The 18,729-nt window shown below is 35.7% G+C and overlaps 2 protein-coding genes across 2 annotated transcripts in view; one reads left to right on the top strand and one right to left on the bottom strand.

The window, feature by feature from the left end:
- LOC148834910 (uncharacterized) overlaps positions 1-8,269 on the bottom strand; it is a 30,016-nt gene extending 21,747 nt beyond the window's left edge. Inside the window, exon 1 of the mRNA XM_088916339.1 lies at positions 7,831-8,269. Coding sequence (XP_088772465.1) covers positions 7,831-7,972 — 142 coding nt within the window. The 5' untranslated portion in view covers positions 7,973-8,269. The remainder of the gene's footprint in view (positions 1-7,830) is intronic.
- A 283-nt stretch (positions 8,270-8,552) lies between these two features.
- The window catches only part of hells (helicase, lymphoid specific), a 35,326-nt gene continuing 25,149 nt past the window's right edge, over positions 8,553-18,729 (top strand). Inside the window, exon 1 of the mRNA XM_088917072.1 lies at positions 8,553-8,669. Within this exon, the coding sequence (XP_088773198.1) occupies positions 8,572-8,669 (98 nt within the window). The 5' untranslated portion in view covers positions 8,553-8,571. The remainder of the gene's footprint in view (positions 8,670-18,729) is intronic.

The raw sequence follows: 18,729 nt of genomic DNA, 5'->3' as shown, positions 1-18,729 counted from the left end.
GTGCCTAAAATGTTAAATCTGCTAATGCAGTTCTCTTCAAATTTTAAAATATTTTTAGCAATTGCTTTTAACTATCAAGAAAACAGCTCCCACTACAGAAGAAGTGCAAAGATCAAAAGGGAACAGCAGAGCTCACAGCTGTACCCTCATGCCAGGCTGGTATGTAAGAAATGTGCTCTCTCTGGAGTCAAAATAGGACTCCAAATAAAAGATCATATAATATATTACAGGTGTGAGTTGGGAAAAACTAGGTCAACATGCTGTGCATCTACATTGTGCACCCTACAAAACTACTAAAGGTTTCTCAAACCTCGCTTTAAATAAAGGGAATCATATGTGTGCTGGAACAGTCCAGCAGCACCTTCAAAACAGCAGCTTTAACTCCTGAAAACCAACATTCTTTGAATATCTCCTAATGTAACCCTGAACCACATTGACTTTAAATTTCAGTCAAGCACATATTTCTCACTTATTAACGCATTCACAAAATAAACCAAGTAGATTTCTATGTCAAGACAAAAAAGTGGCAACAAAAACAATAAGTCAATGAAGACAAGATTATATTTTCATGGTGTAACGGTAAGGATGAAAGAATGAGTAGCTTTCTTTTTAATATGAGAAGCATTATCATAGCCTTGAAGAAAAAGACAATACCCATTTTACCAAGCACTTCTAACCCCCCTTCTCTCCCTCCTTAATAGTGAATCACCTTAGTACAGTAGGTGTACTGGGGAATTTGAGTAAGAGTATAAAGTAAGAAAACAGATATGAAACAGCTTATTCAGCCCTACTTATCTTTCAAAATGACCAAAGAAGACTAAAGTCAGTCTGCTTTTCTTCAATAGACTTAGTTAATTTTCCTCTTACCATGTTCACTTCACATGTGGGTGTTAACACTATCAGCAACATGAAAAAACCGCTAATGTCTTTTCAAGTTTCATTGATGCTCATTATCGTCTCACTCTAAATGTTTTTATCAGTGCCTTCATTTCACCATGCCTCTTTGAATAGCATTGTTAATAACATAATCTTTTTTTTTTCTATTTGCCTGTATCTTGGTAACACCAGTACTACAATCCCGATATTAGCTGTGATGATTAAAATAGATTTCTTTATTGTAGGCTGTAATCCTGAGCTTAGAACAGCTTTATTGTCCAGTTGTCACAGATTTGGTCTTAGCTACCTCTCTGGCTTTTTTAATTTCCGCACAAATGCCTTGGTGGAAAAAAAAATGCTTAAAGAAACCAAATCTTGGGCATCTTGTTTAGTATTGTGACATTATAACTATGATTTTATTTTGAAAAAAGTCAGAATGTTCATGTAATTAACTAGTGAGAACATTAAGGACTTTAAGTAAAGACTTTAGACAGTGAAGACATTAATGAAAGCAAACGGATAAAATTTAATGATGTACACACTCCTGAATGTTTTCATGGAGAATTTAAACTTAAAATTCATTTCAAATTTAAACATCTCTTCCTTTTCTAAAAGATCAAGCTACGCCATAAAAAGACAAAGACATCTTCGAAAGTAGATTATAATGACAGCTAATGGAAACACTGCAGTTTATCCATCCTTGCGATAAGATGAACAATAAAAAAATATTTCCTTTCATTGTATTCTGCACGGTGAACATTTTTCCACTGTTGTTTCCATTTTGCCATACAGTACTTTACATGTAGATCGTGTATATCCTTAAAAAACACTACTGTAATCTGAAGATAAACGGAGTTAGTTCATAGTTTAAAACCACAGTCTGGAAACTTTTTAGCATTTTAGATAATTTTATGTACTTTTTTTCAATTATATGGTTTTAAGCAGGTGATTATAGGTCATTAAAGTGCAGTCAAATTGAAGTCTGACACAATCTAAATGAAGAGGGAAAGTTACCAACCAATAGTTTATGAGTCATGGAAAGTGATTCCTGACCAGGAGCACCATAAGATTGAATTCTGGATCTACAGTAGTACTCTTATTTCACTAATCCAGATTTCTCGTAAATACATGGTGGAAGAGTTCTATTGGAACTGTGAGTGTACTTAAGGTAATTGTATTTCATTGGTTATTCTCTAGTACAGATCTACAGTAAGTTAAAACTGTTTTGCTTTAACAGACAAACATTTGATAACAGCTTTAAACAACAATTAAAAAAATGTTGTTTGATCTAGAATGAAATGCTGGGTCTCATGAGACTGGGGTATAGTAATTGTGAAAATAATTCTATATGTATATAATAGAATTGTATACTGTATAATATATATACTGTATATATGTATACATATATATGTATATAATATAATTCTATATTCAATGTCAAAATAACATGGTGAATCTTTCCTGAGTAGATTTTCCATATTTTGTAGGATTTTCAGTATTTCAATATTTGCATTAGAACAAAAGTGTTAATGTTGTGCGGTGAAAAGGTGCACAAGCCGTCAGTTGCTAAATGTCTACATTTGCCTCAAGAAAAAATGTTAATTGAATTAGAGCCAGTGTCAGAGGTGGAGAGGTCATAAATATCCCTAGGTCCAAAGAGTGCTTTTATGACTGGAGAACATGTGAAAATACCATCTCCTTCAAACACTTTGGGTGGCCAACAGCTTATCTGGGCCACTTTACTGTGAAGACTCCATTGAGAAAATTAGATTGTCTGAAAGAAAGTCTGAACTGATACAAGAATGTTAACCATCAAATGCACATCATTCTTATATACATTTTCTGATTTTAACAAAAAAGTCCAACACTATATTTCACTCACAATGACACTCAGTACATATTGTATTCTATACCATTTGAACCTGTAGCATTTTTGTAAATCAAAGAAATACTCTTTTTCCATAAACGTATGTCTATAGAAGGTTTTTGCACACAGTGCTCTGAGGCGTACACCAGACCTCACTCAACACTAAGTGTAAATATTCACTGAGAAAATCCACTTTCAGTGCTAAACAATAGGAGGTCAAAATGACCCTTACAGTCATAATTTTGTGTTGCATTACCTTCTTAAGCCATTCCAGATCTACCCCAGAGACTTACTATGTGTTTAATTTAAGTTGGCCCAGCATGTCAGTCATCATGCAAACACTAAAAAAAAGGCTATCAATTTCGTTATATGCAGGACAGATACAAATACAGAATGTGGAGAGCAGCTATAAGTTATGATGGACTCCTTGTCAAAACTTCTCTCGGTTAGCTAAGTCACCACACTCCTCCAGCTGCAGAAACGAAAGTAGGGGGTAATTATGTCAGTCTAGAGTTCAGCACATGCCGTCTTTTTTACTCAGTGATTAACATCCCCAACTCCAGACATAGCTTTTTGTTGTTGTGTCTACAGCATGTGTGTATACAAATGCACTGATGAAAGACAAGTTCTTATATTTCAGGTGGTAGGCATGCAAGCTAATGTATGTGTTTGGATTGAGAAGTGGTTAATTGATAGAAAACAGTGAGCACAGATAAGGGATGAAAGGACTTAATTAGTGGAGAAAGGATTTAATGCGGGATGTGTATAAGGAGGACTACTTTTCTTAAGTTGTATTTGTGATTCCACATAAAAGAAACCTTCCATATAAGATAATGTAAGAAAACATTTTATACAGAATCTCACTCGTTTTTATACGATTATAATCTGTCTGTGTCAATGACTAGATGATTTCCTAGTCTACCAGCAGCCTGTCTCTCCTACCTCCAGGAGAGATGATGCTGAGCAGATGTTCCACATGATGAGGTGTGAAATAGCTTCTGGACATTTTAAAGATGGATGCTCTAAGACAATTTCACTTCACTTCACTTCACAGTTTCTTTCTGTCCAGCTTCAGCTTTTGTTAACGTTGTCAAAGCAAAATACTCTGACCTGAAGCATTTTTTCCACTGTTCCACTGTTACTGTCAAACAGACCTTTTCAACTATCTGAGGTCATATGACAACTAAGGACTGTACAGGAGAGGTAATTCAGTTTGGTATGCTACTGTAGATGCTAATTGTTTTGAATAATTTTTTCCACAATATCTCTCAATGGATCACCAGCAATTGGTAGAATTTTTTGTTGGAGTAAAAAGTGCCTTTAACTGAGAAAATCATTGACAGAGAAACTGGTAAACAGTAATCAGGTCACACACCTTATGAGTATCAGAGTAGTACTAGATTCTGCATTTGTCCTGTGATCCTACTGTAGGCTAATACCTCAGTGTAATTCTACTGTTGTGCTCCAGCCAATCATTTGAAGCCAGAAAGAATATTTGAGAATGTCTACTTAAGTAAATCATGGGGGCATTTTTCCTCAAGTGCTCTAGTCCACCCAGCTGTATAAATGGGATCCCACATTGCTGTGATGAACCAGCATCCTGTCCAGGAGGAAGGGAGATTCTCTTGCCCACTTAGTGCCATGGAAACCAACTAAGCCAGTATGACTTGGATATGGGAATGGTCTACTTCAGTAAATCAATAGTTACATCAATGTGTACATTTATAAAAATTAGTTTAATCACAACCACTTATATAATTATATTATTTTGGAATATCAGGAAGTACTTTTCATTTCCTCGGATAGCAAAATGAAATAAAAATACCTTATATTTTGAGCTTGCTCCTCAGCCTTCAGTTTCTATTACTGTCTTCTTGTCTTCTGGCCTGGAGAGCCAACCAGGCCAGCTGAGGTAAAACGTGCGTTTCTTATATTTTTTTGTGCAAAGCCTTTACTTTTACAACAGCAGTATCATTCAGAAAATCATGTTAATGGTAAATTAGAGCCTAACAGACTACAAGTACCATAGTCTGTATTTTACTTTTCATCACCCCTGTCAGTTACATATTCATTTTCTAAGATGAAAATAGTCTTATAGAATAGAATTCTCACAAGTCATACCAACTAAAGAAGGGGGGGGGGGGGGTATGATGGTTAAAAAAGAGCTTTCAGCATGAAGACAAAGGTGTTTAGCCAGGTCAGCCAGTTTAAGGAAACAGCAGACACTGAATGAGGTGTTGGTTAAGAATCACTGCAGTGACTGGGTCTCTCAGGAAAGGAGACTCATGCAGCATTTTAATTTTTTAAACCTTTTCAAAACACAGTATCCAATTCAGCTTCTTACCAGCCAATTAAAAAGCCTTGATGTAAAATGACAAAAAAAAAATTAACTGCAAATGGAGTTGGACAGACCATTGCCTAAAGACTAGTAATGTTCATTGTAATTGTAGTAATCCTTTCAGTACCACCGTAGTATACAATGAGGTATTTGATGATTGATTATCTGGTACTGTACAGTACTGTATGTAGCATTGCATTTGTCAGCCATTGTTTTGAACCATCAAATGATAAAAAATGGACAGCAACATGCCTCAAACATCTGGTGACACACATATTGCAAAACATTAACACATGACGCCAGATTTCTTCTAATTTCTTAGGATTCAAGCTGTTCTTTGTACTGCCGGGGGTTGTGTAGTGAAGTGTAGTAGGTAAGCACTTGATCTCTTGTTTGACAGGGTATGGGTTTAGGTCCCCACTCAACACACTGGTGTTGCACCTCGAGTGAAGTACTTTGCTCTGACAGCTCCAGTCCACCCAGCTGTATAAGCATACTGTAGAAATATATAAGTACAGTATAAGCATTGCTGGGGGGTAATCCCTGGGAGGAAACAGTGTCTTATTCAAGGGGGAAATCATATGCTCTTTATCCATTTAATGTTACAGAAACCAGAATGATCTCGGATCTCATGGATTTCTATGGCTCTGGTACAAACTGACCTTTTTTAGATACTGCTAGTAGTGTTATAGACATCTCGTGAACATAACGTCTTGAATTACACTAGTTTTTGAATCATGATTGCTCATGGTTTATACCTATAAGCCAAGGCCAAGCTGTACCTTTTACATTCAATTGGAAAGCAGCAACATTTCAGTGTCATGCAACAACTACACCGCCCACATAATTTATGTTTCTGTACTACAACACATTACAAGATAAAATAAGAAAACATGGAAAACTGCCTAATTTTATATCATTTGGTGCACTCCTTGAATACTTCAATTAACTTTAATTAAAAACATGAACATTTTTCATATTCAACCACCAAGGATCTACCCTTTCAGCCAATTGCAATCCTCATATGCAGAAAAAATAGGCATAATTAGCCTTACTTGTGCATGAAAAATGACAAAGAGGAGTTCTTTTGAACTCAGTAATGAAATGAATCGGGAGCCAGGCACAGATTGTAGGTTTGTTAATTTATTTGGGATTTTTCTTGTCTGTAGCCAAAATACATGCTGAGAACCCTCTAAGTCAAAACATTGTTCCTCATATGGGAAGCTTAAGGAAACTACCAGGAAACTTTCCTGCCTAAAGGAAATAAGGTTTTAGATTCCCATTGACATTGAAAGGGGATTAATTTTGTGATTCACTTTAACCCTGGCACAGTGACTCATATCCTACAGAAAGCAGCTTGGTATCGAGACAACATTTCCATGCAAAACCTGAGATGATCTACTTAATGACAAATGTTATCCTTTTGAAACCTAGTCACATTAAATGGCAAGAGAGTAATCTAATATAAAGATTCATTTACAAGTGTAATACAACTGTTTCAAAACCATTAATGTTCCAAAATAAGAGAACTGTCTCACCAGCAGTTTCTTCTATTAGACCTCTTATACATCTCACAGGCTACTTAATGAGCAAGACTCTTCCTAGTCTTGAGTCGACTAAAAGATTTCTACAGTATGTTATTTACTGTAAAGTTCAAATATCATCAGCATGAGTCTTATTTAAAATAGTCGGTCAAATAATGCATAGCCTTAATGTTTATTCTGATAAGAGTCAATACAATGTAATTCGTGCAAAGTGTGTCTTTTGAGTGTGGAAAATTGGTACTTAAGGACACATTCATGGCTGTGGTTTATTTTACTTTGATTGGAAGATCAATGCAGTCTTCAAAAGAATCTAAGCCTTTTCACCTTAGTTCATGCTATGATGTTGGATCACTAAACCATCAAAATAAAAAGATCCACAAAGGTATTATTTAGTTAGTTTTGAATCAAAAGCTACTTGTATTGTCTTGCTGTAAAGTAAAGAAAACACATTTTAGTCAATATCCTTCTAGCATCGATTTATTATCATATTTATTAATATGATAATAAATCATGTATTATCACTTAGCAGTCTGGAAAAGGCCATATACAGCATATATAAAATATTTTTCTTCTGATCTTACATTGTGCTTTGTGGAATTAACATGATATTTTGCTTTTTGTAATTTTGTAAACTGTTGAATTGAGTTGAATAAACAGCACTAGAAACAAATCAATACTACAATTTTTACAAAAGCCAATATCTCACATAAACATAAGCTGTGAGATACTACTGTATATGAATGTTGCACAAAATGCCTGTTTTTCATTTAATAAGACGGTTCCTAAAAGGAAAAAATATATATATACAATCACAACAATTACAGGAAAGCCTCTACACTGCAGTCCCCCCCACCCTTCACCCCAAAAAAGACTTTTGATGCCACTAAACTTTTTTAGACTTGAAGGGAGTTTCTCTGGTAAAATATAAAGCTTTTCCCCAAACCTTCACAAAGCCAAGTCTGACCTTTAAATGCATCTTGAACATTATCATTTTCACTGCAGCCAGCACATCAAAGACAGAAATTACACCCTGTTTGAAATGTCTAGTCTTTCTGGGAGCTTGAAAACACACACACGCGCACAAGCCCATACCGTGATTGAAGCCCAGCTAGTAAAGACAGCTGGTATCTGGTGCTGCAAACCTAGAGGCATGTGTTTAGTCTGAAGTCACAGAATAGTAAATAATAATTTGTGGCATACAGTACCTTTCCTCCATGGGGCAAGGATAGTGAAGGGTTTGTGCCAGCTGAACACCATGTGGGCTCTCTTGCTCTTCTGGTTCATTGATATAATCCTCTTGTTGCCCCAGTCCACAGCTTCACCACTTGCTGGAACCGGTGACAGCATAGGAACTGGCACTCAACAGCAGTGACATCTAAGCAAAGCTGGTCTCAATAAGCGTTCATCATTCCCTCTACCTCCACCACTGTTTCACAGCAATCCCAGCTCCCCGGCTGCAATATCTGTCACTTACAGTACGTTTCTCTTTCAGTCCACGTTGCAGGGGTGGCTGACCTAACAAGTTCAGGTCTTACGTTTGCCTCTCTCATTCTATGATCCCCCTGCGCTGCGTGCTGAGTGTTCTCTTGCACGAGAGGCAAGTGAGACCTCTGCAGTGAGGCTCCACACTTTCAGAGACTGCTCCGCTGAATGGCAGGCTGCCAGCAGTAACCTACCAAGGGAGCAGCCCATTGGAATTCCTCTTTTGCCTTCCAGTAAGCCAAGGTGACTGATGGGAGAGGGAGGAGCTGTTTACAGGCTTGATGTGTTGCAGTTTTCCTGAGGTATCAGTCTCCCCATCAGCCTGCCTGGATAAATCATAAGGGCAAGGGGGTAGCAGTGACACAGCCGATAAAAAACTTGCCCCACACACAGAGAGACAGGGCTGCCTTAACTGGGGTGCTTTATAAGAGTGTTTCTCACAGTAGAAGCATCACAACACAGCTATGAAATGCTTGAGAACTTGTCCCAAATCAAACTTTTGCGAGCAAGCAGCGGGGAAAGAAAAAAAAAACAATAGAAAAATTAATCCAAGCAAGGGAAGGTGAGTTAAAATGACACCCCAGAAAACATTTTTTTGTACAGTAACTGCTTTATGTGAGAGGTACATTTTATGATAAATTGTTCACATGTGATTTACAGTCAATATTTTATTCAAAAACATTTAGTCGAGTTGTAATGTTTAGGATAACACAATACACCATAGTATACTATTAATTCATATGTGTGCATTTCATGTTTAATTAATCTGTATTTGTTTTTAATTTTACATTGTAACACATGATTTTTCCTGAATTAGCACAAATGAATTATTGTAGGTAAATAACATTATCAGGCAGAAGACAATAAACATTAAAAACCTTAATTTGCATAAAAGATTCACAGGAATTCCAATTTTATAAATAGTATGCAAATTGCTGTACTGTATTTATTGCTGGGCTGCTTAGCTGTGTACAATTGATTTGTTCCATCATTTTTATTTTCTTGAGATTAGAATTTATGCATTACTAGTGTTTCATATCCAGTAACATATCTATATGTTCTCAATTGTGTATAACTATTTGTGTACATTTTTAACTTAAAATGTAAATATTATGGATGAATTAATTTAATTAAATTGACACATTTGGTGTTTATATTAGCTTTTTTGAGAACTGTACTAAGTTTAAGCATCTGTACTTCAGGAATCATGAAAATGTAAACTTTTTCTCTAGCCTACTTTGTCCAGTGCAGTTCTGAATCCTGTATGCATATGAAACTTTGGATATGTACATAAAAAGCTATCTGCATATTTTCTCTTTTGCATACTGTTCACTGACATTAAAGTATTACACTTAGAACATCTAATGTGCATGTTTTGTCTCGTTTTTAACTATAATTGAGGATGGAAATATAAAGTTTTTTCATATTTATACATTAATTAATACCCTTCTTCATTCAATATTGCATTCTTTGTATTGGACTTTCCTCAAAAAATACTAGTCATTTTGTTTGTAAGTATAATACACATTTACTGTAGCAACCAACACAATAGGATGTAGAAATGTGTTAAACATTTTGTGACAGAAACATTGTTCTTTAATAAGTTTATAGTTGTCTCTCCTGGAATTTCTGATTCTGATTTAAAATGGTAGAGGAAACATAGCTACACATAAAAGAAAGGGAATACGGGTTTATTTTTTTCAACTAATAAATGTATGACCTTTTGTTCATAAAAAGTATTCATGATGGTTCAGAAAGCCTAGCAGAGAATTTGCAATTCTCACAAACTGGGCTCAGTTTTTCAATGAGAAACGCTAGGTATTTAGCAAATGAGGCACAGATTATGTCAACCAGGATATTACTGCACAGTTTCTGCTGCTAAACTAATCAGTTTCCATTTCTCTCATCTCCCTCCTTATAGAAGGATAGAGAAGGGCTTTAGGGTCATTGGTTCCGGCCATTGTGTAGACAGCTGTATCCCCCATTCCTCCAGTGTGTTACTGGAAACAGACAGGTGGAGAATTCGAATGAAACAGAATAACCCACGCAAATCCAAGAAAATACATGTGGAAATTTAAGAGCACGCATAGTATGACTAAACAAGCTGGGGGTTTTGGCAAATGAAAACTATTCCAGAGCTCTATTTTCATTGAGATATTATGCACCATGATGCTTCCAACAAGATTAATGTTTTAGGGGAGCACTCGTTTTCTTCAGGACTCCATGGCATCGACTACCCCAAGGAACTGAAATGTTCTTTATTAAATGTTTCATTACAGTTACCTTGTTAATTTGGCACAGAAAGGTATCTCTTCCTTTACAACTTTTATTGTTGCACATCTGTCCCCACAAACAAACAAATGCATTTTGGCTGTTATATCACGGGGCCCACCTACAATGAAAACAACACCATTTTCAAGTAAAACTGGAATAGTAGTGGGTTAGGCTACCGCAAACCTCAGAAATATGGTGAGATGCTACAAAGCTTTCTTTTTAAAAGGCTATGATTATCCTCCCCATTTTACAGATCCCTTAAGACGGTTTTTAACTCACAAACAGCATTTGCTCTGTCTGTAAATGTGTGTGCATTCCAGAAGAAGGTTATAACATCACTTGAGTAAAAAGGCACAAATACTACAGTACAGCCAGTCACGAGCACTGTTTCCTGTAATTCAGTAATTCAGTTTTCACATTATATCACAAGATAAGTGACTGCTCGTTTGATATCACCTGAAGGAAAAACTCACACAGCTGGGACAAAACCTTGAAAAGATTGAAATTCCTAATCCTGTTGATTCCATTCCCAAATCGGGCAAGGCGCCAATGCCCGGTGTTCATGGAAGAAATACTAGGATGTAATGCATCTCTCCCAGTTTAATGCGAAAGACCCCCTTATTTAGTCAAGAGTATCTGTTTATTGTGTCTTATTTGCTGTTGTCTAAGAGCTGCACAATGTCATTGAATGAGATTTTGAAAAGAGTCTTGTAGAATTTCTGACCTTTTGCCAATTAGAGAAGGACAGGGGGTGTTTGCATAGGAAGTCAAATTAAATAAAAAAGTGTTTATAGAGATTGTCTGGAATATTATTCATGCATGGCAAAATATTGTTGACATAAAACCTGTTTGTATGGAAACTGTGTGTTGCATGATTCTGTTCCCCTTGGAAGTCAGGAATAATTATTATTGAAGGTTTATCAAAGTGCTTGTCTCAAGATGTTTGAAAGTGGAAATATAATGTTTTGTTCATCAGTCTGGACTGTATAGATAGGTATGTAACTGTAGACAGGCACCTTATGTAGTGATGACATGACACTTAATGCGAACGTTGAGTGCTTTAGCAATCTCTGCTTCCTACTATTTAATTACATTTATATAGAATAATTTATAAAATACATTATCAGAATGCAAAGACATAATATTCTCTGCTGAATTTAAATTTCTGATGTACACAATGTAGTGTCTTTTGCAAAAGAGAAAAACACATTGACCAGTTCTTTCAGTGAGAAGTTGAAGGTTGTCTCTAAAGTAATCTTTAAGGCTGCTCATTTGTAATTGCTGGATTCCTGTGTTTTCAGTCCTAAGTCAGTTTTACTGCATTAGTGAACCTAACTGATATGAAAAAACAGCTGAGTTTGTATGAATGTGTTAAAAAGTCCACCTTCCTAATCAGTTATCCAAAGGTGATATCCAAATTTTATGTCCATTTGAAATGTTATTTTCAGATATAACTAAGAATTTCTCCTTGTGTTATTAACATTGGTTTAGGAAGTTCCAATCTGCATAACTAATATGTACTGATTAATTACATACAAATAAGATAGTGTACATGATTAAATTCACAAAAATTTAACACACTGAAAAATCCAAACTGTTTTGTTTTTGGTTTTTATACGATAACATGAAGTAAAGGAAATGAAAAAGACATTATCCCAATGTTTCTGAGTTTCAGAACCCAGACTCTTTTTAAAATCTACCAATTCATCTACAAATAAGATGAATTTGGTTTTGCAGATGAATTCTGTACAATAGTCACAATATAATCTGCAGTGGTTTAAATTTGCATCATTTCATACCATGTCTTTTCATTGACACAGAGGACTATTAACATAGTGCTTAGATTTTTATATTAAATATGATTAATGTTCCTACAGTAAAGCATGACAGATGTTTTGGGAACATACAGTACCTGTTTTAAATCAATAGAAATAAATGCTTATCTTATGTCTCCAAGTCACCTGTTCAACAATAACTGTAAATCTGGATGTTGAGATAACTGTAAATCTAGGTTAATTTCCAGAATGTCCTTGCCCCCTAAAAAACGTGTTGCAGGAAAATCAATCGAATGAAAATCCCATTTTAATGAGATGGCCTCTAAACAGCTCAGTCCAGCTCAGTGTATCTTTAAAAGATCTTTTAGTGTGTGTAGAGTAAGCATCTAGAAAAACTTGTTTGTGATCAATTTACTGTTATAATTTTTTAACAATTTTGTTTGTGTTCACACGTATTTTATGGTCTCAGTTTCCAACATCAACAAGATGAGAAAATTGTTAAACATGTTTAGAAACACCTTGAAGTATCTATTATAAAGAGAACAAAGGTAATAGATGACAGAAAGCCAGTTGGCTAATCTCAATTTTGAAAAAAAATATTGGAGAAAACTTGTAATGCACCTCTGAAGACTGAGGCAATGTTTTGAAAGGCAGAATCCTTTGGCATGTTAATGAAGTCACACAGTTTAAGGAAGGTCAAGATAAATAAAACCATATGTGCTATTGTTTTTTTTTCTCTTGCTTTGCATCAACTTAATTCTGATGTGCTGATAAAATAATAGAAACAGCTGTCTTGGATTATTGAATAATTTATTTAATTAAGCCTGTCTCTACCTTTTGAAATGTAAAGTCTCATGCTGTGTTACCATCACAAATTCCTTGTCTGTCCTTTTATGTTTTGTGAGTTTTGTAAAAAACCTTTCGAATTCATCTAAAAATAGGGAATGCCATTTTCTCACAACACAATGTGGACAATGAGGAGCCTAATGGTCTAGGTTTATTTGGAGACATATTTACATGAATGTAATGTAGCACTTTTGGAACAAATGGGTCTTGTTTTAATTGATTTGAGGAATATGATGAGTTCTTTGTGGTTCCATTTGTGGTTATTCATGTTTCTGTTCATTCATTTTCTCTCTAGGACCATACTCTTCAGTTTCTTTGTAATTTCAGAGAGGCATGCTAACTCCACACGTCCACCTCTAAGATGTTTCAGAATGACTTTCCACAGTACTCTGACGCTACTGTATGTCTTTAACCTGTTTTGCAGCTTTCGTTTCCAGTTCCATCTATTGAGGAAAAAATAACAGAGCTATCAATGAAGCAGCCACTTGGGAGACTGCCACCCAGGGAACACCACCTACTTTGCCTCCATGAAACATCTGAGATTTTCCCTTGCACATAAATGTTACTTTGTTTTTTCTCTCCCTTTCTTGACCAAATGAACAACAAACATCCGGGACTGTATCTCAGTCTAACATCAGCTCAATTTCCTTTGGAGCATTCAGGAACAATTACTGGCAAGGCTTTAAAAGAATCACGATGATGGCTACACTAAGAATAACCCACTGAGTCGAATTTGTTTGTTTTAGCCAATGTAAACTTTTGCAGTCTGATCTTCTGCTTTTCAAACATGAATTACGAATCTGACTTCAGGACATCAACAATGACGAAAATAAATGATCATATTTGTATTTTCTGTTTAAGCTATAATTATGCTGGTAATTGTTTTTGGAGTAACGACTTAAAGGGGCAGGGATTTGGCTTTATCAGTCTGACAAAATTCAAATATATCAGCAACGAAAATATGTTTAGGAAAATAACTCTTAACTCATTACCTGTTGAAACCAACCCTCATTATGGAGATGATTTCTATATCTTTTATGAAGTGTAGCATCTCCTTACTCTCCCTCTACAGATCTCGCTCGTCTCTTTTCTCCTTGATTCTATAACCATCTCTCCTTACTCTGCCGAGAACTCCAGAATTATCTTTGATCCGTCACCTGTCCAAACCCATATCTTCCCTGACTTCCTCTGAATGCTTTTTGTGTCTATTCTAATACAATATATCTACAAAATACATTCTCCCAGTGTATCCTAGTGTAGTGTATCCCTGTCTTCTTATGACGTCTGTGTAATCAAGCCATCTACTGTAAGTTACTGTAGTTACAGATGAAATTATGTTACTTCATTATACAAAACTTGTTGTCTTGGCTATAGGGTGCATTTATATAATGGTAATAATCTAATTATGTATTAATATTCTGTCCCAACTTTAAAAGAATACACCATGTTATTAAAGATGTACTGTTCATTTATGACTTTTAGTAGCCCACCAATTGGTACAATGCAACTGGCACAAATGCTAAGAGAGTCCTTTCCTGGTCTAAAGGCCCTTACACACTTGTCTTTTCAATCCTGGGTTGGTCCCAGACTTAGCTCCACTGATTTCAACTCTGACTGTGTAGTGGAGCTAGTTTGGACATGGTGACGTCATCACCCTCCCTGTGCGTAGCAGGGACCTCAGCCGCCTGGGCTGAGGGAGGTCTCCTTTAGCTCATGCGGCTGGTTCCCTGTTGTGCTAAGCTGAAGACCCGGGTTCGTGCCCCAGGTGTTGCGGGACGAACCAGCGGGGTGGAGCGGAGGAGGGCACGAGCCCGCTCGGAACCCCGCAATGGTCACAACTGCATTTGTTCTGCAAAATACAAATCACGAGAGATGGCACTGTTTTCATCCTGCATCAAAACCTACTCCACACTCCTAGACAAAACGTCATAAAGCTAAGTCTGGTTATTGAAACCTGCACTAAAAACAGTATGAAATGTTTGGTTTTAATGTGATATATCGTCCAACACCAATTCACCTCTTTCCCTCTTCATATGTAGGGTTGCTAGGACATGTGTGGGAGAAGGTCCCTAGAGGTGCCTGCCTATTGGTAACTTTACAATACTGAAGCAGTCATGCAGTGGCATTTCAATCTTTTAACTTTGTTTTTATCAGTCTGGTACTTGGTTCTTGCAAAACTCTTTCTCATTCCTTTGGTTTTAGACCTGGCACCTGATGACTACCTTGCAAATCTAACAGAACAGTGTTGAAATGCCCCCTTGTTTGGCAAATCTCATGCTCCCACACACTAGCAGAAGAATGATTTCGACATGCACAAGTCAGAGCATTAGCAGCACATGAAGCATGCATGTCTAATCCCCTTCAGCATCCTCCCAGTTTCCACCGAGACCACAGAGAACAACAAAATATCACATTGAAATAGCATTGTTAGCAAATAAAATTAACTTCTGGACAGTAAACAATTTAAGCTTCTCATTATACGGTATTTTATATGGAACTTTGGGCACTGTGTCCATATTTAGAGATACCTTCCCAAAATAAAACACATGTGACTTAGGAAAATACTGTTAATCTAATAGTTTCTTATTTTTCTCAAATGTGGAATGTGGTAACGACTGATTCCACTTGTGGGCATCTTTAACAAAACAAAAATAGCTGGCAGTAAGGTCTGCCAGTCCATGTTGGACTATACTATTTCTTTCAGATTTTTGTGAGTGCTTACCATCAATTTGGATCTTCCAAATTGTTAGGGAGTAAAATGAGATTTGAGATTTTTTCCAAAGACAAGCTTAACCCTTTGGAAGATTATGTTGCAGCCTTTGACCTGTGATCTCTCCACTTTCACTATAAAGATGGAAACAAAAGAAGGGTTTTAAGAGAGTTTCCAATACAAGTTAGAAAACAGAAAGGAAAACCTGTTTCAGCTTGGTTTGAAAAATACTGCAGGTTCGCCATGCTTTCTAAATGTACTGTACTATGAACTATGAAGCTTTATTCATATGCTTGCCTTCTGTTATGACACACAGAAAGGACAATAAATCAACACTGTATATCTGTGACCTGATTTCCAGACTTTATTTTTACAGCATTGTATCAAATTCTGTATAAAAATAAGCATAGTTTGCAAGAAAGTCTTTTGCCATTGTACAATGTACAATGTTGCAAACCACATGTGACAACGGAAGACTTTGAGAGCTCGTATTGTCTCAATGATCATCATCTCCCAGTTATGTGAATCAACTAAACATCACACAACTTCTAGCAGTGAAGTAGGTAAAATGGGACTGGGACTGGCCTGCTTTAAGTCCCTTGATTACGGTTGTGTAGCATTAACTACAGTAAGTCAACTATTACTTATAGAAAGATAGGTCTATTTAATGGAAGAAAAAAATGTTAAAGGAACTTTAAAAAGGACTATGTTTGGCAAAGACAAATCATATTTCAAAACAGCAGTAAACCAAATACCTTGTGATATTTCCGTAGATAATACAAGGCCAAAATTTTTATCACATATTATAAAGAGGAAACAGTAGCTTCCTTTAAACAACAAACCATGTATGTTTTTCTTCTAATCTATCCAAAATTTTGATGCAATGTGTTATTAACTGTTTAAATTAAAGCATTGAAAAAAGGTTTCCTGCCAAAACATCCAGTCTTGAATTAAATATATTCGGGGTTTCTATTAGTAAATTGACTTTTATATACTGTACAGTATATAGCAATTATTAAAAAGAAACAGTACTCTGTAATGGCTTGAGATAATTTGTTTATACAGAAATTTCTAAATGCTAGGTTTAAAAATTATGTTTCGTTTAGGTGCATTCTTGGAAATAAGTAGTTAGTCTGTAATCACCTAGGAGGGCAGGAAAACAAAGACTTTTCTGATCCAATAACTGAGCTATCAGCAGTAGGGTGCTGCACAGATAGAAAGAAGAAATTGGTCATTTCCATCAGTTTAGTGATAGTAAACCACTGTGATAACAGTCCCAGGAATTTCAGCATCTCTTCAGTGAACAGACTCCACATCCCTGCAACCAAACCTATCAGTAAGTTACATGGCAAATGCTGAATGAATTTGAAGTGTTAGCTATACAGAAAATTACATTCTACATCTGAAAATGATAGAAGTGACCAAGAGGAATGAAGCTATAGAAAACAAATATGTTCAAGTTGCCTCATTCATAATTTCATTCACACTGTCACCATGAGGGTGAACAAAACAATGAAACAGGCCAAACAGGAGGCTTGAATATAAAACAATCAGACTCTATGTGAATTAAATTATATTCAGTGTATGCATTATAATAATTATTATAACAGTGTTCCCGGTTTTAATTTTCAGAACAGAAAATTGCTGCTCTGGAAGAAATCCAGGAAAGAGGAACAGGAGTTAACCTAGTTCTGAAAGTTATGTTACATACGAGATTTGCAATTGTTATCACATCTCTAGCATCATTTTATGATAAGATACCTTATAGCTCAATAAAGACTGATTTTTAGATGTAAATCTGTTCAGCATGGGGTAAAATAAAACTTCCTAACTTGACTGAAGCTTCAAAGCTTAAAAATATATTAAAAGGGACCGTGTTTTGCTTAACAAAATGCAACATTTGTGTTGAGAACATAAGAAACACTCTTACATTCACGACACTGTCTAAACATGTTGACGATGATGCGTTCTCAATCTTTGTAGCAGGTACAGTATATGACACACAGAAAACACACTTGACTTCCTATTTAGGAAGGTCACTTAGTTTTCTGTTTGTAGCTGAACTACACCAATTCTAGCTTTAGCTAGAAACAGGCCTCTAAGGTTGTGCAATACCAACAGTGATAAACATATTAACAAAAATAGTGCACTCTTGTGTTCCTGGCATCTTTGTGTTGTGCCTTCCCTTTATTTGGTTTTGCACAATGTACACAGTTTAAAATACGTCAGCTCACAAGAAAACACCCATAATGTAAGCAAATCAAGCTGATCAAATGGTTTATTGAACCCATCAAATCCATGTGTACTGTACCACTTTAGCAAAATCATAAGTACTGTAGTTCCCTGTTTATAATCACTATTCTTTTTTATGTTTAATGCTGTTTTGGTAATTTTTAAACAGTGCTTTTTTGCATTCTTTTTACAACATTTTGTATGTTTGTATGTTTGTTATTATGCAGTTTTAAGCTCACCAAAGCTTTCCGTTCAAATCTCAAGCCTGTTGCAAGAATAGTGTTGCTCAAGGAAGGGGTTATCATTCAGAAACTGACCTCAAATATAGGCAAAATCCACAGGCTATCCACAACAAAGACCACAGTCTGACATGTTGTTTGTTAAAATAATACGTTAAAAAAATCCTTTAAATATAACAGATGTATTAAATCTATTCAAAACTTGTGTTTAACCAATTCAAATCACATCGTTGGTTGCCTTTTTAAAACACAATGTTTAAAGTTTTATCGAAGATGTCACTTGGTGGCTCCAGGTTCTTCTCAAACATACTGCACATAATACAGTCAGCTAAGTAAAAAAGATTTATGTATTTGGATTTTAGACTTTATTACTGGTCTCAAAGAATCTTTTACTTTCTTTGATTATGAATCATAGAATGCACTGCTATATTGTTTTCCAAGTGTTTTGAGGTAATGTTCACCATGGAAGGTTGTTCAATAAAAAAGAATACATCAAAAGTAAAATGTTCAAATGCACCAAAATAAAAATAAATAAAATAATTAACA

This window comes from Atractosteus spatula, chromosome 5 (assembly GCF_055471065.1).
Source record: "Atractosteus spatula isolate fAtrSpa1 chromosome 5, fAtrSpa1.hap1, whole genome shotgun sequence".
NCBI lineage: Eukaryota > Metazoa > Chordata > Actinopteri > Semionotiformes > Lepisosteidae > Atractosteus > Atractosteus spatula.
The sequence above is the reverse complement of the archived record's forward strand: the minus strand, read 5'-3'. Positions and strand labels throughout refer to the sequence as shown.